General features: G+C 38.7%; 1 protein-coding gene across 1 annotated transcript; it reads right to left on the bottom strand.

Moving 5' to 3' along the window:
* Positions 1 to 1,305: 1,305 nt before the first annotated feature.
* On the bottom strand, positions 1,306 to 25,642 carry EMB (embigin). Its single transcript, XM_042875256.1, has 11 exons — positions 25,530 to 25,642; positions 20,795 to 20,878; positions 18,627 to 18,716; positions 17,251 to 17,340; positions 14,262 to 14,436; positions 13,624 to 13,712; positions 9,699 to 9,826; positions 8,093 to 8,375; positions 7,287 to 7,320; positions 5,377 to 5,450; positions 1,306 to 4,263 (listed from the first exon to the last, which is right to left on the bottom strand). Exons 2-10 carry the CDS (start codon positions 20,820 to 20,822, stop codon positions 5,393 to 5,395), a joined length of 975 nt encoding a protein of 324 aa, XP_042731190.1. The 5' UTR covers positions 20,823 to 20,878; positions 25,530 to 25,642; the 3' UTR covers positions 1,306 to 4,263; positions 5,377 to 5,392.
* Between the last annotated feature and the right edge of the window lie 1,435 nt (positions 25,643 to 27,077).

Below are 27,077 nucleotides of genomic sequence, written 5' to 3'. Positions count from 1 at the left end.
ACTCTATGAAAAACATTAAACAGTACTAAAAAGTTGTTTTACTTGTAGAGGAAGTTATTTCCAAGCCCACTGTATATAATTGAACTGACAACTTTCCTATGATATTTACATATTTTCTCTCAGGATTTATGAAACACTATCACCTTAACCTAGAAGAACTCCATCCCCATGCTATTACGGTAACTCTTGATGCCTTATGCATTTCTAAATCAGATTTTTCAAAACATGGTAAAAAAGCATTTGGTACTGCAAGTCTGTAGCTGCACCCTGCTCTCCAACAGCGAGCTGTTTGTTCGAGTGTCCTCTGATTATCTACGCTGCACGTACCACACACGCTCAGGATGCAGCGATTTACTGGTAGCAGACAGCTGTATTTCTGCCACTTAGAATTTCTTGTGCACGAGTTCTAGCCTAGGAAAAAATATTAAAGATGAAAACCAACAGAGTACCCTATCCTCATCCAAATCTGCCTACCATTTTAGTATCCTGTGCCAGGGAGATGCAAATGTTCCAAACGATTAAAAACAACTGACAAAAAGTATATGCTGTGCTACTCAGCCTATTTTAACTACTTTGGCTCAGCCAAACTCTGCAGGCAAACAGGGCCACCAGCAAGGATGAGATGTGTTACTGAGCATTAGTGTGATTAAAGCATGAAAATGTTCTTAATGTGTACAATATGATGTTTTCTTTGTATCTCTTTGTGAGCACATTAGAAAGAAATGTAATGAAATAAACAATGTTATGCCTTATAATTAAACCAGTGAGCAGAAGTTAGTCTTTATTTCTGTTTCCAAGCCAACTGTAGAGATTTTTCTTTACGGGAAGACTAACACCATCTTAAATCCTGGCACCTCATGCTGTATTAAAAAAAAAAAAAAAAAAAAAGTCAGCCTCAGATGCTCAGATTCACCTGCATAACAGTAGACTCCCACTTACATAGCTTTCCAGGAGACAAAAATAATAATAATAATAATAACCCACTATTTTTTCTCCTGATCAACATAGGACACAGAAAAGGTTCCTAACTTACAAATTTGGATGCCTAAATTAGAAAGTATTAATCTGGGTCAGATGCAGCATATGCATTTAGAAAAGAATCACCTGGACATCACTTTCCCTTTGCAATTTCTACCTAGAAGTTTTTGAGAGCTTACAGGAGGCAATTTGGTGCTCAAGTAAATGAGGCTAGATTTCTCAAGTGTTTCTTGTGAAAGGTTAATGTACGTGGACAAAGAAAAGAGGAAATTAAGACTAATTTCACTTTACCCATGTGATGGGGATAAATACACTCTCAACATTATGCACTCTTTGTTAAGTTTATTTGAATTTTTTCTAAGCACAATAATGCTACTTCATACAACTCATAACTAATCTATTACAAATACAAGAAACATACAGAAGACATTCCATTTTCTGTATACATCTTTCTGCTCAAGCAAAAAAAAAAAATAAGAGTCAATGAAGCATTATATAAAATCAGAATGTAAAATAAGGCAAGTGTGATAAAAGCATTAGGCTCAGTACTTTCTCTAGAAAAATAGATTTTGCTGTTAAACTTTAGAGGAAACTCTTTAACATACTGCAAAAGAGAAAAATTAACCATGGCTAAGAGAAACTACTTCCTTCAAGGCACTGTAGAACTTTTGTTGTAGAACTTTTAATGTCAACTAGAAAATAATTCAGCAAGTCAAATGATGTAAATATTACTCTAATAATGAAAAAGAGTCCAATATTTAAATGATAGCATGAATAGATAAAGAAATCAGATAAAACATCTTCATGGGAAAAAAAAATCATTTTGGCTACGATGGTACAAATAATACAAGTTTGAAACCTTATAAGATTCAACAAGACAGGCTCTACCACTCATAAACAATACATTTAGGCAGTTTAAATACAGCATTAATAAAACATTGTAAGACTTGAACTTTGGATTATCTTTTTATCCCATAAACAGTTCAATGTATTTTATACATGCATGTTTTGGCTAAGAAAATAAAACTGCAAAGCTGTTTGAAACTACTGGAAAGAAGTTACCAAGGATGTAACTTGAAGTTCTTCTGATTTTAATTGTTCATCAGTCAGTACTCTCACACTTGGGTTTGGGACTGCTTTGGTTCTTATTAGGTGTCTTTGGCAGACATAGGAGGAACAGACCTATTTACCAACAGAAACAGAAGCACCAATTCCCTTGGAGGAACAGCAAGTAGTGCACACTGGAGGCAGGTCAAGATCAAATGCATCAAGATCTGATGTATCAGAAGCCAACTGGACTAAAAATTACTGCAGTCCTGAGAGGAGGAATTCATAATGCATCTAAAACACATGCTTACTTCAAGGTTCTCTGGTTCCTGCCTGCTTTCACTGCAGCCCTTTATTATTAACAAGGAAAACAAAAGTCACTGTTCATGCAACTCACTTACGGGTGGCCAAGACTTAATGAAACAATTTTGAGATCAAGTGGGAATGCTCAACAAAGGCAGAAGTTGTACACAAAAAACAACAGACTGAGTGATATGTTTCAAACAACCAATATAGAATTTTGACCTGCAAAAATATACTTGTTATAGCAACAAAAATGCTGTTATAAGAAAGTCATATAAAAAACCTACAAATGTATTGGGTTTTTTGTTTTTAATAATGCATGTGAACTCTAAGGCAAAATATAATAAATGCAGTATCTCAGCAAGGGAACTCTTTAGTGTTCATCCCCTACGTTCTGCCATTTCATAGCTATATTCCTTCCACTGGTTTTTATTTGGGCTGTAATTTAGGATTGCGAAACCACCAAATTGTACACAACAAACAAACAAGCCAAAAAAAAGCACAAATCAGATTGTATTTTGAAAATAACAAAAAGCCTAGCATTGGCTTTTCGGTATGGGGACAATTACAGGAACAGTGAAACAGCTTTAATTCCTTTCCTCTTGTTTCCTTTTCACTTTTCCATCTACCTTCTTCTGTTTTCAATCAGAAATGACCACATGAGGAAATCCAATTCAAATTTTTTTTTCCATTCACTTTGTTTTTCCCTTACATTTTGTATAGAGAAAAAGCCTTCAAAAGTCTACTTTCCCCTGCTCAAAAAAGAAATGTTTTTCTAATTTTTCCTTTGGATTAGCAAGCAAAGGCCACTACTGCAATTAACCAGTTTTCCATTTTCAGCTGCTGAATATATCTAAAATTACCACTCTTCTGTAACAGTATTGTCAGTTAAGCAGCACCATAACTATGTGCAACAGCTGGTGGTACTCACTGTGCTTTCCCTATTACCTTGGAAACTTTAGCTGCTCAAGTCCTTCAGTGAATTGTGATGAGTTCATCAAGGAACCATGCCATATGTGAGAGGAAGTGGGAATACTAGTTACACAATGTATGTTAAAAACCATGTAGGTAGATGACTGAAAATATCTCCATATTAGTTGTAGTCACAGAACGATTCTGCAACTTCCAAATATCCTGAGGTAATCTGTACAAGAAATAATTTCAATTATGTTTAATATGACACTGTATCCCTTTTCCTTCTTTCACTTGTTCTGAAGTAATACCAAAGTATCTAATCTGCGCAGCATTCAGCTTGTTGTCCGTTTAGAATGTTCAGCCTATTTGGAAATACAATACAGAATCACAGCCATACAGGAGGACATCTCATGGAAATTAATCTATGAAGTACCCTGAACATATTTTACTTCCTTCTAATTAAAGGAAGCTAAGCAAAAAGTTAGAATTTAGATATTTTACTGCTCACTACAAGTGCAAAACCACTGATGTTCTACTTAAATAATGATAAAGATTTCCCTTTGAACATTTCTTTGGTAAAAATGGCTGTATGTCACATTTGCTTTATCTGCCAGTACAAGGCATTTTCTTTGGTGGAAAACATTTTTGATCTCACAAGCCCAGTTTTAACAAGTATTAGAAATTCTAGTTTTGATAATGCTCCCTTTCTGTATCACCCATTAGTTCAGTAAATGTAAGGTTAATTTTGTCCGAAACACAGTCAATATAACAATATGAAATCTAACCAGAAAAACCTGCCTTTTAGCATAAAATGACAGTCTTACAGACAGCGAGAATCAAAATGCAGTGTATCAGGATATATTATTGGTAAAAAATTAGCCATTTCACAATTATTTTAAAAGCATCTTATTTCTTACAACTGTAGAGGAGCTTATGCAGAAACATAGTTAATGTTCAAAAAGCATAGTTGCACACTTCTTTAACTCTGTGATGATTTCCACTTCTGTAGGCTTGGCTTCCCTAATCAAAGAAGGAAAAAATATATCTTTATTAAATCAATTTATTATTTTGCTGCATATTATTTTTCCACATTTGTCTGAAATTGAGCTTTGTTCCAGCAGCTTATATTTTACTTTATATTTTATAAAATTTACTTTGTATTTTATAAAATATTTGAATGGTCCAGTTTGAGTAGCCTAAGCACATACTGAAACTCAACTTGGGAACATGAATCCTTACTGACTTGGTGAGAGTCATGTGCCACAATGACTCAATGAAAACAGGTGCTTAGACCTAAAACAGGCCACGTCTTTGGGAGCCCAGCACAGCAATCAACAAGCACAATAACACGCAAGAAACGGGAGATCCCATGTTCTTGGAAAGTATTTGTTCTAGACTGTTTTCCAAGTCATTCTTCAATTCATACAAGCTTTACTGCACACTGTTCTCCTTCTGGTCTTTAAAACAAACAGTACTGAAATGCTTTTTTCTTCTCACGTCATCTATCTGAAGGAAGAACAACAGTACCAGCAGTGACAAACGCAAAGTGACTCACACCTCTCATCCTTCAACATCGCATCCATCAACAAATTCCTATAGTAATCATCTATGAAACCTTGTCTTTCCTAGACTCCTATAATTTCTTGTTTCACATCTCTGGTACTACCAATGTTCCCCATTTTGGATTCTAAACATGCTACTGCACTTGCACCCTTCCTCATTTAACCTAATTCAGTATCTAAAATTACAGCCAGAAAGAATTCAGAGTCATCACAGCCCTTCTGCATCTCAGCACCTACCCCGATATTCACAGAGATGTTTCAAGATGAGGAACCAAAGAATTAAGGTTTATCTAGCTTCTATTTTAAAGTCTGCTTAGGTGAACAGAAGGATGATGATAACAGCATTCAATTAGACAGCTTTGAACTCACTATCTTGCTCCAATCAAGTCATTAATGACAACATATTACCTTCATCTAAACATACTACGTTTTCACCACAAAAAATAATTGGATAAGAGCAGATATATCTATTTTTTAATTTATCCTTGTTATCGTAGTAGGCTACTACCAAGGAAAAAGTACTACCAAAGAAAAAGTAAGCTTTAATATCTACATTTCATCCTTTACTTACCTTTCTAGGAGCCAGACTAAACTCTTCTGTGCCTTGCACTACTGCTTTCCACACCATTGCTTTCTTCTGATTTACTGCAAGAAAGAGAGGATAAATTCCCAAACTCAATTTTGAAATGCAGGATGAGCACCATCATGCCTCCAGAATGCATCAAAGATGTACTTGCGTTTCTCACTTTGGCATGTAAGGTTGTATGAAAAAGTAAGATTAAATATCACCAAGGTAACCAAAGTGGAAGTAGGATCAACTCAATCCTCCTCAGAAACAACCTACAAAGTTCTGCACAGAAGTGATAACAGTGATAATGTTCCCAGAAGTGATTGCTATGCTATCATTTCATTCAGTTGTTATAATGTGCATATAAAGCGAATGTCCGAATAAACAACATATGAACAATTTGCAGGTGAACATCCTCAAAACATGGACTGAAACACTCCTATCATTGCTTCTTTTGGAGTACCTACAAAAACTTTACTGTGTTCATCATAATCCAAACTTTACCTGGAACTGAATTAGCTAATTTTTTTTTTTTTAAGCAAAGGAATTATCTGAATACTACTACTTGATACATTGCATGTATCATTTTAACTATAACTTCATCAACCAAATTCAGCTATATATTATACATACTTGGCATAACAGACTAGAACTGTTCCCTTAGAGCCGTTTGCTCTGGGACACAAATTTATCTTCTAAACAGTTGAAACAGACAGCATTAAAATAATTTCTAATTGGTTTAGAAATATATAAGTAAGGAGTCTATTAAACTGTTTCTTGCCTATGTTTATCTAACAACACACAGAAGCCCATGCATTTGATCAAAATTACGACATCAGAAACATCCCCCACTTCATCAACCATGAACATTTAATACTACAATATACAGTACTAAGTTACAATCCTATTATAAATATGCTGAAACTGTATTATAAGAATCATGGCTGTGCAAAGGCATTTATTCAATTTCAACCCAAGGCATGTACCCAAACAGTCAGCAGTAAAACAGCATACAGTATTTCCAAGACAAATCCTCACTTCATGGTATAATTGAATTACAATCTTAAAGCTGTTTTGATAAGGGAAAAAGCACTAAGATGTATTTTCAGCTAGCACGAAAATAACAAACAGGAGGGTGAACACAGCATGCAGAAACCAAGAAGGTCACTGCAGCAAGAAGTCTGAGAAAGGCAGGAAGTGCTCAGAAAGACACAAAGGAAATCAAAACAGGAATATATATGTAAAGGGAAAAGGAACTGCTAAGCTGCAGAACAGGAAAATTAAAAGGCCAAGTAACTGGGCTTCAAGAGATGGAGGCAAGGAGACAGTTTATGTCAACAAGCCTTTAAAAAGTGCATCTTCCTAAGGAAGGGTGAACCAGCATGGCTGTATCAACCCTCTAACAGAAGGATGGCAGCAAGAGTGTCTGTAGCTCCCCTTCTATCTCAGTGCCCAGGAAGCCCAAACTCTTAGCACAGCAAGGGGCTGCTCCTGAAGTGAGAATTACCAACACAGCCAACAGCAGCAGCTCCCAGCCTCCAGCCTTACAGTACAACTTGGACAGTTAGGGCTTTGACCATGCATGAATTAGAGACGGTTGTATTAATGTTGATGGAATAAAAATGTAAACAAAAAATGTCCAAAGCCTTTTCTGTAAAGTTTCCACTTGAGTGTTTCTCCTGACAGAATGAGGACATATGTTGTCTTAACAAAAGACAAGTGAAAATAAGTTCCAAACACCAAAATTAAGTGCCAGTCAGGAAACAGCATTCTGCACTCTAGGATTATGTAGTCTTGGAGAAGGGGAATGAAGTGTACTTTCAGATTAATTAACTCTTACCAAATAGGATACAAAGACACATAATATACATACGAAGTAGCATTTAAGTTTGGTATATAACTTTTTTACTTACAGTTGCTCAATTTGGTCAAATTCTTTTTCATCTTCTGCATAACAACAACAACAACAAAAAAGATTACATAAGTCTTAATTAACTACACACATTAGAAAAGTTACTCATTTTTCATTATACCATGAATTCGATGCATTAATGAAAACAAATGCTATTTTATTAGCTCATTTTTCTTAAGTCTGTAATCATTCTGTTACTCTATCAACAGAATTATTACAAAGTTGTCAAGAAATGTTCCTTTATCAAACACGATGAATGTGATTTTAATGCACATTGTATCACATACTACATACACACAAGCATATAGATGAAACACAGTATGCAAATGCATAACATACATTTACATAATACACATGTTGGCAAGATGAAGCAAGTTGGCTCATCCACATGTATTTGGTTCACCAGTCAGGATGACCACACTGATCTAGTCTCTACATTTTTCCCCTTCTACTCTGTTTCTTGGTGGAAGTTTCTCCCATCAGAACCACTAACAGTTACTTCTTTTCCTAAGCATTCCTGAAACAGTTACAGCCTCCAGATTTACTTGACTTTTAATGAGGAAAAAAAAAAAAAAAAAAAAAATGACAGTACCAAACCTTTTATGGGAAGCTATTTCACATTGAAAGCACTTCATAATCAAATTCAAGACTTGTGGATAAGATTTTAAAGTCTAAACTACTTTTTTTCTGTAACACTGCATTCTTTATCAGAATGTAAGAATCAGATTTTGTATATAATTAGCACAGGTCATGTCAAACATTCAGCTGTAATTTTAATGCAAACCTAGAAAAAATTAAAAAGCCTACCTGCACGTTTCTCTTTCTTTTTTGAATACAACTCAAAAACAAAAATAAGAGTTATTAAAATAACAACTTCAGCCACTATTGCTAGAAATGGCTTGAGTGGCTCCGTGAGTGACAGAATTTTAAGGTTCAGCTTTCCTTTACTCTTTCCTAGTTCAAAAGCAGCTTCACACCAGTATGCACCACCATCTTCTTTGGTGAGCTTCAGTATTTTCAGATGGGTTACATTGGCATCTGTTCTGTCTATTACGTACTTATCCAACATCAGGGAATCATTAATGGCAATCTGAAAACAAAAAATTAATTAGGTTTTATAACTGCAGTGATAAATTGTTTAATCAAGTTATTTACATTATCAACAGAAATATTTCCACATAAAGACATAAAACAGTAAAAAAGAGGCATTTAGACTGCCTTCAAGTGAAGAATTTTCCTTCCTGGCGACGATCAGTTTCCTTAGCATTCAGTGCATGAAACTATGCACTATTAGGGTGCAAGTCACTTGACCCTCTTTAGCCAACTGAATATAAAAGCTACCTTTGCCTCTACTAACAATCCTTTGGAGTCAGGATCCGATGCCCAGGTTCCACCACAGCACAAAGTATAAGCTTTCAAGGAAGCAGGGAATGCTGCTCTGGTGCAAAGCAAGCTGAGACAGCCAATGCTTGCCTCCAGTAGCATGGAGGAAACTGATTTGCCTTCTCTCAGCTCACAGTGCTTCCACCAGAAAAGGGCTGGTGAACAAAGTGGCTATACTGCTAAGGTTAGTGAGGATCCTGAAAGGTTGGAAAATGCTGATCTTGATTTTCAAAAAAAAGAGCTGAATTGAGAAGATACTTCAGCTCTTTCGGAAAACAGATACACAGCAGTCTCCACCACATGATGACTTCAGAGGTCATACTGACCTTCCTTCAAGAGTTCGCACTGGCTAGGAAACAAAAATATTTGTAAAGAGAAGAATCAGAAACACAGGAGAAGGAGAAAAAAATAAGAGGGGAAATGCTTTTGTTTTCCCTCAGGTCTCGAAAATCTTACATGTATAAAAATAAATAAATAAATAGACATCCTGCTATGGTAACCTTCTTTGCTACCAGATAGTAAGATTTGAGAAACAGTCGCCACTAACATAGGTTCTGTATTTGTGGTGGGTTTTTTTTGTTTGTTTGTTTGTTTTTTAATAAATGTACTTCCAGACTTAAAAAATTTAATTGATTCTTTTATTTAGACTACAGGAATAAAGGAGGGACTTTCTGAATAATGTTATTTGTCCATGCCAGAACATAAACACTGCATCTTGTAATAATGAGTACTTCTAAATATTGAATAGGTGGGGTTTTTTTGTTCTGTACCTGAGGGTATTCAAGACCAGGTTGGATGAGATCCTGGGAAAGCTGGTCTAGTACCAGACCTGTAGGTTGGTGGCCCTGCCTGCGGCAGAGGGGATAGGAACTTAATGATCCTTGATATCCCTTCCAAGGCATTCTGTGATTCTATGATTAACTTTGATGTAAATGCAGTTGGTAGAGTTTGAAGTGAAATGCCATTATACTTCAGAGCATGTCTGTACATTTTTGTCACATTGTTTTGCTGGGCTAGAATGGAACCTTACCTGTTCACTGCCATTGGTCATATACCAGGTCCAAGCAATGGGAGTATAACTGCGACTTTTACAAATCAGTATAGCTGAGTCACCTTCATAACTGATGACAGGTTTTTCTCTTCCTTCAATCTGTGGTACTAAGAACAAGTAGGGAAAAATACATCACATGAAAGCCACATATTTATACTACAAAATATTAATATATAAGTATTGTATCTCTACATAAGGATTTCTAGTAGCCTACTTATTCTCTTTTCCTTTGTCATAAATGATATAACTATGCATGTTAGTCATGACCTAATGAAGAGTCATTTCAGGCTGATACTCTCTATATAGAATTTCCTGTAGAAAACTACAGGCACCCTGTTCTTAGTGGTTGTATCATCTTTGAAGTTGCTAACTGATACTGAAAACTTGGGTTAAATCCTGTACTGATCTCTACCCTTGTTCATCTCCTCTTTTCCTCCTTGACAACTGTGAGCTACATGCTTCATTTCTTTCAGAAAAACAAGTTTTTCTGCAGTTTCATTCAGTTTGCAAAAACTCAGTCAGATTCTATTCCAGATGTAATGCTACCAAACAATGCCATCAAGCAAGTCCTGCACACAAGTAATGTTGTTAATTTATTTTATAATTAGGACATACTACAAACTTGACAGTTGTAAGTATGTTGTTAGCTGAAGAACCAGCTTTTGGATGCGTGCTACTAAATAAAGACTTCCGGTCCAAACTTGCTTAGAACACAGGCACAAGAAACAAAACATCAGATCACAACTCTAGGACTGTTTGACCCAGCTATAACATCTGCAAGTATCCAGCAGTCTTCCAAGAGCAGAGGCACAAGAAGAACTGTTTAATATAATAAGGCATTAAACAGAGATAGAGAAAATATTTCACAATAGGCTGTTTCCCCTACCCTCTCATCTGCCTCATTCTATGGATGCTTACCAGTATGCCTTTCTCAAATCTATCTATTTTAAGGTTTGTTTCTTAGGTTTTATTGTTCTCTTCAAAGTAGATGCAGCACATCTTTTAAATGGTTTTAGTCACAGAAGAATAAACAGGCCAACAATTTTTTTTTCAGCAGTTATAATATTCTATGTTCCTACCAAATTCTTCTTACTCCTTTTTCCCAGCTGAACTAATATCTCTATAAAGTTTACTTCTTGCGAGTGCTCAAATTTATAAGTTTCATTCCAAATTAATTTCCCAGCTACTCTTAACAACAGTACTATTCCCAAGTTCAGAGTTCAGTGTACAATTCAGCAATCCAACCTCATCAGCAATAAAGTGCTCTTTCCATTTATTTTTCTGTTTTAATCATGAAATACTGTATACTTCAAAAGAGTAGTGTCAGTATACTTCTACTTTACCACTAAGAGGTAGAATTTCACTAATATGTGCTACCACTTCCTCTCTAATTTATGCAAGAGGAAAAACTAAGAAATACAAAAAAAAGACTGCACCCAGCACAACAGACTTCCATGGTAGTCAAAAAGACTTCAGAGATGCTGTGTCAAAGCACAACTCTCGACATACTAGTAAAACATGGGACCACCTCAGACATGTTTAAGGACAAGAATATCCATAATGCATTCTGGCATTTAGCTCTGTAACAAAGTGGTTAATCCGTGAATGCATGCAAGGAATTGTACTTAGTACTCTCAGTTTGTTTGTTGTGTTTGGTTTTCTTCTCCTGTAGGCAAATCACCCAGAATCAGGGGACAAAATACTGCAGCTACAGACAAAAACAGCACACTGTTGGAGATGAACAGATGAGTGACCCTACTAGTATTCATACTGGATTTCCACAGCAGTTTAAAGAACAGCATTGTTTCACAGTGCACATCTCTGGACAGATATTTAAGCAAGCAGAAACCCTGAACAAAGTGCAAGCATAAACTAAGCACACCATTCACTAATATAGCCATTACTACAACACCATGTGTTAGATTAAAATAGTCATGAAGAATCATCACCATGTTTAATAACTTCAGTTTCCTGTAAAGCTACTCAAAATGTTATGGCTTCCTTGCAGACTTCCGTGGGAATTTAAATCTCAAGTCTACAGAGTTATGCCAAGCCAGGAGCACGGTGGCAAGCTACTAAAGTCAGAGCAGTAACAACTTCAGCCACTGCACCTACATCAACGTATTACTCATCTCATGCAGTTTAAGAATTATTCCCACTACGTTGCTGACTGAAAGATTCAAGCATTTCTCTTTCCCATTTCCTTCACTCTTGCATTTATCTTAGTAACTGCTGAGCCAGTAACTTTATGGCATCAGAAGCGGCAGCACTGTGAAGTAATTTTCCCCATCTTCTTACGATAAATCAACCAGTCCTGTGCACTGTGCTCTGGAAAAGTTACTTTTCTGTTGGTTCATTCATTTGCTACCAAAAAACTTATTTCATACTTTCAAAAGAGTAAGACTCCCTCATCCTTTTTTAAAATCTAAACAGACTTGGTTAGCCATTCAACAAAAACAATGTAAGCACTATCAGACATGAAAAGGTCTAAGTAAACTACAATTTTGTCCTCCCATGGCACTGCAAGCTAAGCTTACCCTAGTTAAAGTTCTGAAAGCAGATATTAAGACCACAACTCAAGATTTGCACTTGCAGAAATTTCTTGAAGTTGTATGACCAGATGCCTCTCTGAACAAAGCCAGTTTGAAAACTACAAAGCCACGCTGGCTAGTTCAGCTAAGGTCAGAAGAGTTAGGGTTTTTATAGTTCTGTGTTGATAAAGAATCCTTCCTAGTACATATCAGACTGGAGAGCTTTCACTTAATCACATGCTTGCCATTGAAGTCAAGCCAACAAAGTAACTGAACATGCTAATGAGTCATGTCAAGCAAGCACTCCCTTAATTACAGCACTGGGTGCATGGGGGATAACTCCAGTGAAGATGCACACCGAGAGCAGTGACTACATATTTAAAGGTACACATATTCATTTCATTCCAAGGACACGGGCAGAAATCCCAAGAAATAATTAACATCTCTGGTGGTCACTGGATGAAGGCTAGTAGTCATTCCTGCTGCAAATTTCCAACCTTATAAGGGTGGTAGCCCAAACTGGTTCCCTATGTAACTGATGTTACATAGAGCTGAGGCATCTGTTTTGCCATTTTATCTTCAACAGCAGGACATGTATTCTACTTTCTTATCTTGACAACAAGTTTGGCAGACTCCACGTTTCCTTCTTGAGCTTACATTTATGCAGGCCTCCCATCCTTCAGCTTCAGCAAACTTTGGAAAGCATGAAAAGTGGAGGAAATCCCACTTCAGCAACTTGTATTCGTTTCTTTTCCATGTTTTTCCATTCAACTAGATTTTACCTACTACTGCAAAGGGTGAAATCAGAGGAGAAAAAACTAAGTGCTCAGCTCCCCACCCACAGTGCTCAATGAAGCACTAACTGTTTACTGTTCTAACACACTCAGCATTTATTTTCTGTTTCAGGAAAACAACTGAACTTGTTTAAGAACCTGCCTCCTTTCTGCCAATCACTGCTACTCTTGTAACACAAAAGTCACAGGCCAAACTTTCTAGTCACTAGTTCACCAAAAACAAACAAACAAAAAAACCTCAGTCCCCCTCCACAGTTTTTTCCACCTACCCACTCCCCCTTAAGAAACTGATGAACATTCACTTCTTCTGGATGGATAGGGAAGGAAGACAAAAATCAGTCACTCCTGTAGGGGGAGAGGGGCAGAAAAGTAGGCTAACATGGTTTAGGTTGTTGCAAGTTTTGTTATGAGGGCTTTTAGCTTTGCTTCAAAACTATCTCCCTCCATGCTTCAAAAATTGCCTTTGATAGTGATTCTCACTTAGCTTGACAATATTAGCAACCACTTATCAAGTTAATACTGTTGCAATTTCCACGCTATTCAGGAGCTATTAACAAAGGATTTCATTGGTCAACTTGCCTTGTAAATGAAACACCACACTGAATTCTTCTTCACCTGTCACCACACAAGTGTAACTTCCCAGTTGTCTGTTTTCTGAGATAGTCAATCTTCACAAGGAAAAAGAAACACCATCTTGTTTGCATTTACTAGTGACTACTAATTAATACCACAAAGAAGTCAGCAGAGAACATTCTTGAAACAGTCAGATTCAGATTTAGTGCAGTGCACAAGCACTACAACATTTTAAGAAAACAGAAAAGCACATGAATATTTAGGAATGTGAACATCATTCTAACTCTTGTTGCTCACAGGCACAAGTATCTTGAAGCAGTATTATCCATGAGCTACTGAATTAGACACAGCTTCACCATGTAGCATATGCTGTATGAAATAACTTACACAGTTTGCTCTCTTAAAAGCCTGTTCATCAATGGGTTAGTAATAGCTCCAGCACAACGCAGTTCAAGAATTTGACAGCAGAGAGGATGCTGAACTTCTTGTTTTACAGGTTCTTTACATGGGTTGCATTTGTGTATATGGAGTAGCAGAAAAGTGATAGAATATTCATATTATTCAATTATTAACATTAGCCTGGGACTGCGTATATGTATGTGACAGGAAAACCTGCAAGCAGAACAGTAAAGACAACTACTTACTGGATGCCCCAGCTATTTTCAGTTTTATTGATGTGTTTGATAGTTTCATTTCCCCTCTTCCAAGTCACCTGAAGGTTCTTCATGTAAGAATATTTATCAGCCAGTCTGCATGACAGCTCAATTTTAACCGGACTGCCCAAAGTGATGTTTTTTTCCATGGGACCACCAGATTCACCTAACAGAAGTTGAAAAACAGTATTTATAAGAAAAAACACCTTATTTCTTCATTCTGTGAAAATAAAACCTATGCTGTATTGCAAGAGGATACAGTATGGTTTTGTTATACTTTCCAGTGTAAACAAAACTATAGTATCAGGTATTGAGCTTTTGACAAAATTTAATTATTAATGAGTTGCTATATATAACGATTACAAACACATAGTCACTCAATTCTGTAAGTAGACTTCCTAGAGGAATCACACACAGAAACATTCATTTTGCCAACATCAAGACACACCTGTGCTTCTACACAGCTTAACCTGAAACAGAAATACATTTAATGCTTAATTCTCACAGAAAGTGGGATGGCAAGTGGGGAAACAATGCCTCCTCAGTCTAAATCTCCCTCTCAACTCCATAAAAGGTAATTTACAAATCAGAATTTAGTAACATCGGAAAGAATATTATTGGATTAAAATACTTTTATAAGTACTTTTGTAAGTACAAAGTTGCATTACTAATTTCAAAAAGAGCTAGACTTGTAAATATTTATAAGTATTTACAAATCAGCCACTTACACATCTTCATGATACTATGAAATCATAGGTAATGCCCTGCTAATAAAATCCACAACCTTATTGCTGGATCTGGCTTTTCATGCTTCAGCTATTTCACTTGAAACTGAATCATTTTCAAATCAATTTATGGTTCCATTCTACAGCTGTGTGCTCCCCTCCTTGCCCCAGCTTCCTCTTTTGGGCCTGGTCATTACACAAGGCCTTGCTCAGGCATATAACAAGTACAATATTCATTATAATCAAGGTCTCACTAAGCAGTAAATGAGCGCAGGACTGGTTATGTTCAAGGCCTCAGTAAGACAAGGAATTGACCACAAATCTGTCTCAAACTGAAGGCTGAAAGGACTGATAACATACCTGGCATAACAGACGAGGGCCACCTGAGCATGTGCCAAAAAAAAGTATGCCTAAGTCATTAATCTTGCACCATGAATAGCAAGCAACCCAAGAGCTTCTTCAGCTCTCCTGCACAACAGATCTCTCCTGAAGCAGGATCTCTCCTGAAGCCTCAAAGTTATGCCTGCTGTGAAGATCCCTCACATCTTTATGTCAAGGGATGCCTTGCCAACACAGATCCTCAGTAACTGAGTAACAGTTTGTCTAAGCTCTGTCGACTTTGCCAAGATTGAGTCTTAGACTGACTGCACACACGATCCCTTAGACATAAGCTGTTGACCAAGTCTGGGACTGTAAGAAGATTCAGCCATACCTAGACTACCCTGAGGAAGAGTTTAGGAAGCAAAGGGGTCTATCCTAAATTTTGTGACTCGATGGGAAAGTCTTCTGATCAAATGCGTTTAATCCTGCCCTCTATGCAGTAAAGAAAGGGTACCTTGACATCTGTAATTTTGTTAACTTGCTATCCTGTTTGTCAAAACACTCTGTGCCATCAATAATTAATATGCCCATGAAAATTCACTCAGAATCTTATCTCAATCCCAGGCTTACTCTGCAGCAGCTTAAAAAAAAAATGAAAAAAAAAAATGAAAAAACTGTGTGTACTTGGGCTTCATAGCTTTAATCTTATCTGAGAGGAAAAGAAATTTTAAGGTGTACCTCACTAACTTACTGTGATAACTTACCTAAAAAGAAGCAAAGCCCACTTGAAGCAGAGCTTGATACTCCCACGGAGTATTTAAACACCACTGAGTCTGGCAGGGGCATGTAAATGCTTAAAGAAGAACATAATGCCCAGAACTCTGAGTCCTGGCTGAAATACTACAGCTTTGTTGGCCTGGTGTTAGACTGAAAAGTGCAACACTCCATCTTACACAGCCGAGCCATAAGGATCATAGTTCATTTACTAAATCCATACATTAAACTCAATAACCAAACTAAGCATAACTCACCTTACATGTTTATGATCACAGTAATTTGAAAATTGAGTTAGTTTTATAATAGTGAAAGTTTTAGAATTAGATTAATCACAGTGGTTAAAAAGAGAATGCAAGTTTGAGATTAACTGTCTAAAAAGAAATCCACACTTACAATGAATGGAACATGAAAACCTTATGTTGTTGAAGTTTAGCCATTAGGAAGGCTGATATGTAGGAGGAGATCTCTGCACTAAGAGCACTTGTATTGGAGCAAGAAACAGAGACTACCTCATTAAGTATCTCACTTTAAGTTAGAAGAAAACAATGCCAGAAGAACAGCGTAAGTGCTATGCAATTGTGTCCTTAAAGATTAAGATTAGTATTTTGCAAAAGAGTTCCAATTGATCTCTTCAAATTCTAAGTAAATTAAATTTCAATTAAAATGTTTTTTTTTTTTCTATTTCTACTAGAAATTGGTTTTAACTTCACATCTGTCAACTGGGAAACCTCATGTCTACCTCAAGGAAGTGGCTTGTCTCTTCTCCTTGGTCTAAAAGCTGCAATGCCGAGAAGCTGGCTAGCACCAGTCAGGTAAGAAGCATCGCACCTTACACTGTCTCTCCAAACAGATTCACCAAAGCAAAGCAATTGTTACTTGAATTGACTTGTGGGAAGAATAGAGAGCTATGAATTGTTTTACTAATGTTTTTATTAAAATACTGTAAGTCTTGTTCTCCACTGCAAAATAGTTAGTAGAAAACAGTAAATGCAGCAAATTCACTCATCTTTTCTTTAATTGAAATCACTGTTCACTCTGAACTACTTACTTTATCAATAAGTTGCCATCCTAAACACTTCTAAAATTCATAGGAAATGCTACATGAAATTAAGATATTTTCAATGTAACATAACTGGAAGAGAAAATAACATACTCACCAGGAAGGAGCACCTCATACTCCACGTAAAGGGGCTTAGACTTGTTCGAATTGATTTCCTCATTAAAACCCACCGTGGTAAGATCTGGACCTAACAAGGTCATGGAGGCAGTGATATGTTATAAAGCTATAAATGCAATCATGAAGCAATACAGTACTGCAATCATTTCTTACAGTAATCCTCTAGAGAAAAAAAATAAGAGTAAAACAAAACCTTGCCAAAGCTACTCCCATAGAGATCACTTTTTTTGCAACCACAGTCTTGAGGTAGCAGTGTTATGTGGCCAACACTACAGTAATTACGCCAGTTTAGAATATGGTTTCTAACTATAATACAATGCTGTAATTCTAAATTTCAGAATACTCCAGAAATCCTTAACTGTCTATTTCACAACCTGTTTCAGAGCCTTTTATATGCATACTTCTCCTAAAACTTAGGAATGAGTCCTGAACCTGTATGGGGGTACAACAACATTAAAATGGGCTTGGAAAAGTAATAAGCTTCAGAAAAACAGAAAGAGATGATAGAAAGAACATGGTTATTTCTCAAATGTCTACAATTCAACATTTTAACAGCAATAAAGCCAGACACAGACCATCTACTTCAGATGCTAGTCCGCTAGAATCCAAAGACACGAATGCCATGGGCTCCAGCAGAACGTAGTTCAAGTTCCACACTGTTCCACCAAATGCCTGATATACTTGAGGGAATTTCCTTCCCTACATAAAATGGGTATCAATATGTACTATCATCTATCTGATCTATCTCATCTCTTCTTTATGGAAGAGAAAGTGATATTTAAAAGGGATAAGATGACCAAAAAAAAAAAAATCCCTGTTTTGTTGTAGTACAGACAGAATGTTGTTCAGAGACAATCTTTGTAAATTTCTGCATAGTTTAATACAGTTGATACTATCTGGTAGGCAGTTGCAGGAAGAGCCTCTGTTTATGCTTACCACTGTACATTTCAAGAACAGAGAAATTAAGACAATTAATAAAGCTGTAGCTTTAACGACAGATGCCAATGAGATAAGGAGATATCACCCTTCCAAAGCCATACAAATATGTTTTGTTGTTATCTGCATACAATTTCCTAGCAAACTCATGCACAGTGAAAATGTACAAGAAATTATACTTGGAAAAAAGGCCAATTCAATATAATTACAGCAATTTTTTTTTTCTCTCCAATTTCCAGTTCCTTTCCATACAGCTTTAAACAGAACTTAAACACTGTCGATTTCATCAAATGCTTTGTCTTGCCACTAATATAAATTCTCTGTAACTTCTTGTTAAGTTAAAACAAAGACAATGACCAAAAGCACACACACAGTAGAACTTAACACTTTATGTATAAGAAGACACTTGATTGCTTTTACCAGGTATAGATACATCACGTGCACGTGTCAAGTGATCTGCAATGCTGCCCCAGGTTGTTTGACTGACAGTCTGTGTAGTTGTTATGGGCTCTAAAAGGTTTAAAAACAAGGCTGTTACAAATGAAGTTGATTTTTTCCAATAATTTGAAACTGAAAAAAAAATCTTTCCTCCACTGCAAACATGTTTTAAGTCATGTCTTTTACATACTTGCAAAGCAGTTCTATTATCAGTTATTTTATAATTAATCTTAAGTTATAGGATCAGTAAGTACAGACTTAATCCACCTGATCATATAAAACCGCAGGAGAAAGTGATTCCAGTTTCTGAAGAAGGAAAGAGACTGCATCATTTATCCTATGGATGGATCTCCAACACATGGAGAAGGTCCCAAAGTTTTCCTGTTTGGAGCCAAGAGGAGAAAATTGCTACAGCTTCAGCCTTCTCTAAGCACTGGGTGGCAGAGTTGACCACTACGCAGTGGAAATCTCATTTCTAAAAGCCTAAATATTCTCAAATTAATCCTCCTTTTCTTTTAGTGCATTAAAAAAAAAAAAAAAAAAAACCCTGAAATACGGTCCTTTTTCTTAAAAAAATAAATTAAAAAAAAATGCCTCTCAGCTACACTTACTGCCAGAATCTGGTTCAGATGAAAGAAGTCCCTGCTACTGGTTTGCATCTTATGATATCTCAGAGCAAGTGTTAGCAGAGGTACCACATGCCTTCAAACTGCTTGCCCATTCTGCAAAGCAAGATTCTGTTTTGTCATTTTTTGGGTCAACATGTCAGTTCACAACATGAGGAATGCTATGCTACAGGCAATCAGCCTTATGCTTGGCTTGTGCCATCTGCTCTTTCATACTTTCCTTCATGCTTCAACCAGTTTAGAGAAAAAATAAACAGGTATATTTTTTCCACCTGGATGAGGTGGAAGAACTTCAGGCTGGTTCATTTACAAGCTGTTGATACTAGAGTGTTATTGCCACTCCTGACTACTATTTCAGAATTAACTTTTTTAAAGCTATAAAATTATTAAACTGTCTCCCAGCAGTAGTCAGAGTCCTGTTCTTCTACATAAGTGTGCAAGCAAGCCTCAATATCTGCCTTACTTGCAGACAAACAAGTCTAAATGCTTATGCCTGACAAAATATGAAGACTAAAGGTCTGGGAAATGTTCTTTTGTTTGCGCATGCAAACGTCTTAACAGCATGCCAAGGTTGTTACGGATCACCTGAGTTTTTGTCAGCCCACTATAAGCACCACCTGATTACCAAAATCCTTCAAGGGGACAGATGCCTTCATAAGGCATCAGTTTGTATGATGGTTGTTCTGTATCTCCAAAACAAACAAACCAAAACCACTAAACCACCTACATATGGAAAGTTACTGAATCCAGTGTTCACTACTTGCACTTACTGTATTTCTGTTGTATTTTGCTTAAAAGCTCTAAAGTTGAACATCAGAAAGTTAGCATTATCATCTTCAAAGACAGAATAGTGGTTAAAATAACCTGTCCTAACCACAAGTTCATGTATAAACACAACGTAGCCCAAATCTGATTTGTGTTAATCAGCCTCAGCTTTGGTGCACTGCTGAGCTCCTGGTGCTCTGATCTTTATGGAGAAACAAGAGGCAGCAATCAATTATCCATTTCTTCTCCAGTCTGCAACATACCCTCCACTTCCCATCACAATTAGGGACCTAAATATACAGCAGATGAAGAGTGGGGACAACAGAATGATGGTACATATCATATCACATATCTAACTAAAAAAAAAAAAAAATACATAGATAAAGGTAAAACGATGCAAGGACGGGATTACAAATCTTACTAACACGAGAACAAAAAGCAGAGTATTCACATGAAAGTTATCAGTTGTCTGCTAGAAAAGAACCTTCTATGAAGCTTCTAGTTTGGGAATTGTTCATTCTCTAGGGAAAGTGCCTGATCTGATCTCATACATCTTGTAGGATAGCTTTTTCCACTGCCCTTGAGATGCTTACGATACAAACTTTTGCACTGACTTAAAAAAGCCAACATAATACATTTGCTTCTTTTTCTTCTGAACAAAGTCCACCAACTTATTACAGAAGTGTACACTACATAGTAATTTAAAATCAATAGGGAAAGAGTATTATAGTTGTAGGTGTACTAAAATAAAATAGTTACCAGCAGATGACTTCAGTCCAGTGTGCATCTGAGTCAAAGCATTCCCTTGAGTATGATTGGCATCCAAAGTCGTCACCAACAGACCTACATAAGGTTTAAAGAACATTTATTCTCTCAGATCTGAATCTAGTTAATGAAAACAGATAGAGCCTACTCCCCTCAGTCTACCATCATTTTTTCTTAACTTTTGAGAAAAACCAGCCAACATAGTAAAAGCTTATTTTTCACTAGTTGCATTTAGCTTATTTTAGACAAGAGAATTCAAACAGAGGCAGTATTTTTTACCCGACTTCTCTAAAAACGCAAATGAGAATTTTGTTTGCATCTTTTCTTGTAGATAGTCAGACTACACTTCAGAATATTTCAGCAGAACAGTAAGTTTTATACTCTATACTCAAATCCCATCTTACCTGAGAGCTTGGACCATTTCAGCTGGTAATACTGATACTAGTTGATTATTTTACAACAGACTGGCAGATTCAGTGACACGATAACAAACCTGTAAGAACCTTCTGTAGCTCCTCTCTGTTATGTGGCAGATTTCTATCCATTATAATTTTCATAAGCAAAACAAAAGCCATTTGTACTGCTCAACTCAGCCTTCACCAAATACTTCTAATCAGTATTTCTAGTTTCCTTACCACAAGCCTGATTTGACTCTTTGAACCTTACCTTTTTTTTTTTCTCTCCTTTAAAGAGCCAGCCAAAATACCAATATTTTGCTTTGCCTTCCTGGCTGAGAAGAAAGAACAGCAGGGGCAGAAGGAGATAAACTGTTTAGCTGGAGCACTCTGCTGTATCACTTCTGATGAGAACTCAAGGTCCCCAGATGATTTACTAAAACAGATGCTTGCCGCTTCCTTTCCATTCCCACAGTTGGGTGGCACAGCTTAAAATAAACACTATCTTAACATAATTTTGGTATTCCAGGACATAGTCTACAGCCACAGCAGCAGGATATGCTCCTCTCTGAGCAGCATCACCTCAGTGCCTTTTAATTGATTTGGCCAGCAGTCACAAAGCTGTGTATGCAGCCAGAGGGAAAAAAGGCACATATGCTGTGTTCGCAGCTGTAAGCAAATAAAGGACAGTGTAATAAGCACTGCTAGACCTTCAAAACAGAAGCAAGCACAGAGTGAAAAGTGGAAATCTAAATCACAGTTTGATTGCGTTCAGATCTGCTGAGAACCACGTGCCTTCAAGCATACTGTTAATTCCAACCACTGAACACCACCAACACGCCCATCAGTCTCACTACTGTAAGCACAGACTACCTGCAGATTGTCTTGTGGGCACCTCAGCACAGTTTCTGCAGACTGCATCAGAAACATGCCTGGCTTGCACCATCTGCTCTCAATCTATCCACCACACTTTAAACAGTTTGAGTATAGCAAGTTAGTCAAAGAGTATAAATAAATAAATCAATCTGCCACCGGAGTGGTTCTTCATAACTGGCATTCTCATTTCTCACAGTTAATTAGTGCACCAGTCCCACTGCTCTTCACCTAACACAAGGAATTTAAGAAATAGAGGAATCCACTCAATCTGAGTACATGCTGGCTTATGACCCAGCTGATAAGAAGACCAAATCTTATCCTCTGCTTAATCCAGGTCCTCAGAGCAGGGAAGACTATTATGCTCCTGATATTAAGGCTAAAATTGAAGAAAGGTCCACAAATTTTATATCTGTGCATCATCTTGAGGCATTCTGAAGGTGTCATGGATCGCCTGATCCTGTGTCAGCTTATTAGATGCATTATCTGCATAGTAATTAAAATCCCTGAAGATGATAAATTTAAAAGGCACGAGGCTGTGTAGCAGCTCTTATCCCTCTGCAAGGAAGCCAGATAACCTGCAACATGTTTTGTGTACTATTAGGCTTCTCATCGTGGCCTTTCTCTTTGATTCACAAACCAAATGAGAGCAGGTGACTAGCATTATTTCTCATTGACACTGCTTCTATCTTTTGGTTCTTACCTGCTCACAAACAGAACTACATGACACAGAGGTAACGTAGCACATCTTGTCCTGTCACAAACATACTGCTATACAGCTTATGCTATCAAGCTGACCTACTGCTGTATGATGAGTATGATAAAGATACGATGTAAGTAAATACAGGGGAATAACTTCTCACACTACAGACTAAGAGCTGAAATTTCTTAGCCTATAATTAAATTCCATTAGCAATGATGAGGATTGGTGTCTTCTGCTTGCCCTGATCTTTACTGAAAACGGAGTAGATGAGAGTATGAGGTCACTCATTTATTTTTTTTCTATCTTCCCTCTACTTCTTACTGTAGCCAACAATATTTGGGAGATAAAGTGGAGTTACACTATGACTGTAATCACTGGAGCGATTTCTGGCATTTTCACCTCTATGAATCACATTTGAATCCTGCAAACACATCTGGCACACTGCAAGGTCTTCATAAAAACATAGTGAAAAATAGAGAAAGACTGAGATGAAATTTGGTTTAATTTAGCAGAATAAGTTTAATATTTTTTGTCAATTAATTTTGCTCTGTGGAGGTACACAAGCATCCACCAGCTACTAAGACTGACAGCCAGAACCTTCTAGTGGTGCCTGGAAGGCAAAAGCTGCAGCGTAAATTTTATCACAAGACACCAGAGGATCCAAACAAAGGGCTTTCAATGCCTCAACAGAAGTTCTTCTTTACAGCCAAGCAGAGAAATCCAGCAAGGAAGCCCAAAAAAAACAGGTGTATCCTCTGTTTGTGAAGCTGCTTGCCATCCATAAGGTGAGAAGACAGCAGACAAGATGTGGTGGATTTGCTTTTTCTAAAGCAATCTGGCAGCACACAGTGCAACTAAACCAGGCAAATGAAACAGCATGAAGCAGTACGCTTTTAAGAACTTTATGTCCTGACAATGAATAGTCAGAAATAACTCCAAACCCAACGCAGAACAGAAGTGATGGTTTAAATTTTTCAAAGCAATTAAACAGTTAATAAGACTAAAAGACAGAAGGAACAGAATGGTAAGAACTCAAGTTCCTTAACTCAAAGTAATATATGGGAAGCCAGCAGCAGAGGGATACCTAACTCGACTTTCTTCAGCTCAGCCCTGTGCACAAAGCACTCCCTGCAGCTGCTTCTACTGAAAACTTCTGTTTAGAAGGAAGCCTGCTGAACCTGCACATCTCCAGAGCACGCTGTTACTGAGCTTCACAAGAAGTCAGTGCCACTGCACCTGCCTCAAAAGTTGCAAGAACTTCCCTTGGGAGTGCCTGTGTGCCTTTGCAAATTACTCATCAACAAGGGAGTAATAATAGATTTTTTCCCTGGATTTAAGACACCATGGAAATCGCAGTATGAAGCCCCTCTTCTTACTGAACCTTTTTTATACCAACATGAAAGCATTTAGTAGAAGTCTGAAAAGCAAATGCCTTGTTTTATTCGTACAGATGGTACTGAAGCTGCTGATTCATTTCTGCTTATCTTCCAAAAAAACCAGGTATCATACCCACCATTTTATAAAGACAGTACATTTAAAGAAATCGCTTCCCAGGCAGGGACTTCAATTTTTTTTTTTTTTTTTTAAATTTAATTTTTTTTTTTTTTTTTTTTTTTGGAGGCACAGAATTTCACTTCGTTAATTATGTCACATAAATTCAGAATTGCTTCAATCACCATTAGGTAAAAGCTATGGTGGTAAGCCAACAAAAAAAAACAAGCATCACCTGCCCCTGACGCAGCTCAGAGGTTCCTACAGCCTGGCATTCATAGTCACGTAACTTTTTCCATCACGGAAATACTGTCAAAAAGGTTTTCCGATGTATTCATGTGTATATAAATGCACATTCTGCACAAGCTTTAAGAACTACACGACACTTTTTTTTGCCCTTTCACATCTTCCTGTGAAAATACCACAGATGTTAAGGAGGCTGTCACCACGGGGCGAGCACTACTACTCCTCCCAGCGCCCGACAGGAGCACCGACACGCCCGTAACTACTCGCAGCCCGCCGTGCAGCAGGCAGCGGGGCCATCAGCAGCGCTCACAGCACGCGGAGCTGCCCACCTGGCCCACAGCAACGCCCCGCCAACGAACGCAGCGATTCGGCTCTAACGTCCCACCGTGCCGCACCGCCCAGCCGCGATTCCACCAACAGCGACCAATAACAAAACCATTAACAGAAGCGTATTTCTTCAGACGTGGCTCACTCCTGAGCTACCAGGAACGCATCCCAGAGTGGCTTTTTTTTTTTTCTCTTTTTCTTTTTTTTTTTAGTATTTCAGACGTGACGTTTAAAAACGCGGTAGAAAAATCCTCCAAGAAACATTCTTCCAACCCTCCCCATTATATGTTAATAAATTAGCTATAATTAAAACCCACGGGGACACGCTTTTTTCCAGGCCCTCAGTGACACGTTATTCGGTACAAACACGGCAGCAGCGCAGCTCCAAGCCCTGCACTCGCGCACCGATGAAGCCGTTCCACCCGCGGGGCAGCAGCGGCCGGGCTGGGATGCGGAGCCACAGCCAGGGCCGAGCCGGCAGCACGGCGCATCGCGGCTGCGATACCAGCGATGCCGGGGGCGCGGCAGCAGGGCGCGGCGGCCAGCCTCGACGCCCGGAGGGGATGAGGGAGAGCGCAGCCCCGCCGCCAAGCCGGCGCCTCTCCCGGGCCGCAGGAGGGCTCCCCCGCGACACCTGAAGGATGGACGCCTCGAGGTCCCCAGGCCCGCGCCGCAGCCCCGGAGCGACACTCACCTGCGAGGCCGCCGCCCGGGAGGCAGAAGCAGAGCAACAGCAGCAGCCACCCCGGGTGCCCGCGATAGAAGGCGGCCGGCACGCCGCCCCACTGCTGGCCTCCCGCCGCCGAACTCGCTCCGCACCGCGCCCCGGGGCCGCCTCGCCGCGCCCGGCGGCGTGCAGGCACCCAGCAGGCGGCCGACCCGGGCCCTGCAGAGGGCCGCGGCGGCTGCGAAAGGACGACGGCTGCCGTGGTTGCGAGAGGGGACGACGTAAAATGGGAAAAAAAAAAAAAAAGAAAAGAAAACAAACAAACAAACAAAAAAAATAGACCCGCGAGCTGGACAAATGTCTGGCCGCGACTGCGACCCACGCCGGGCGAGGAGGACGAGCAAACAGCGGGGCCCCGCACCGGCTTTATGGGCGGGAAGGCGTAGGTGGGAGCGGTAGGCAGCGGGGGGCTCCTCCCGCCTCGGCCGGGCTGAGGGCGGTTATCTTCGCGGCCTGAAGGTGCCGCTGTCGCGGGCCGCCCCCGCCGGAGGAAACCGCGGCGGGACCGTTGAGACGGCTCCCGAGGAAAGGAGCGCGGCCTCCTCTGCCCTTTGCCTGCTGACCTCCTGCACGGCCCTCCTTTGAGGGTCAGTGGCTTGCAGGCAGCTGGGTTATTCTGTATGAGAGGAAGGACTGCGTAGGGCTCCCTGCTGAATGTCCAAAGCCGAGCTACAGTGCTGGAGGAGAGTTGTTTCTAACAAGTGTTTCCAAGGCTTGGCTGCCACAATCTGGAGTCCTTAATTGCTTAAGTGCTTAGGTACTTCAATGCCTGTACAGTACTACACGTAAATTAAGGCACTTATGCATATATACATGGTTGTTACTTTTTTTTTTTAAAAAAAAATCAGTTTGGGTTTTGCAGTGTAGAACCTGACCAGGTGGCATTCTTTGAAGGAGAATCCTCAGGGTGGGGGATGTGCTGCATTCTTACTATCAAGACACAGTTCTTGCAGCTGATGGAGAACTTGAATTCTGCCAAAGATTTGTATCAATAGTGCAGAAAAGGTCGCTGCAGTGAAGCTGGTACATCAGCATAGCTCTCCCATGCTGGTGGAGCTGCAGAAGTTCATGCCGAGCATATGCAAGTCAGATGTCCCACATGCTGATTTTCCAGCATTACATCTGAATTTATACATATCTGCTGCCATCCATGTCCCTTAACACTATTACAGTCCTTCATATTAAATCTTTCCATCATAAAACCCTTAAGAAATAGATCTAATCGCAAAGGACTGGGAACAGATTTTTTTTTTTCCTTGAACCCATTTTATATGTTAGGGAAGGCGTGGGATTCCTGCTGGCTGTACAGGGCCACATGCAGGTAGGAGCCTTTTCTGATACTGAGAGCATGAATCTCCATACGTACACTTGGGGCATTGGGATGGAATCTTCAGTGTTCTGTATCTAATGTTGTTTTGTTCATGTACAAAAATTAGGGAGCTGTGTATGTGTGTATACATATATATATATACATATACTGCACAGTAAATATCTGTGTAGTCAAAAACAGTCAAC

Source organism: Lagopus leucura, unplaced genomic scaffold (assembly GCF_019238085.1).
Source record: "Lagopus leucura isolate 7727_CA_CO unplaced genomic scaffold, USGS_WTPT01 Super-Scaffold_100014, whole genome shotgun sequence".
NCBI lineage: Eukaryota > Metazoa > Chordata > Aves > Galliformes > Phasianidae > Lagopus > Lagopus leucura.
The sequence above is the reverse complement of the archived record's forward strand: the minus strand, read 5'-3'. Positions and strand labels throughout refer to the sequence as shown.

Excerpts from the sequence above, each read along its gene's own strand:
- EMB (XM_042875256.1), bottom strand. The coding sequence starts at position 20,822 with ATGCACACTGGACTGAAGTCATCTGCTG. Across the intron at positions 13,713-14,261 it reads GAAAATAGCTGGGGCATCCA|ATTGACTATCTCAGAAAACA; the intron begins GTAAGTAGTTGT and ends TTCCTTGTGAAG. Across the intron at positions 7,321-8,092 it reads AAAGAAAGAGAAACGTGCAG|AAGATGAAAAAGAATTTGAC; the intron begins GTAGGCTTTTTA and ends GTTGTTATGCAG.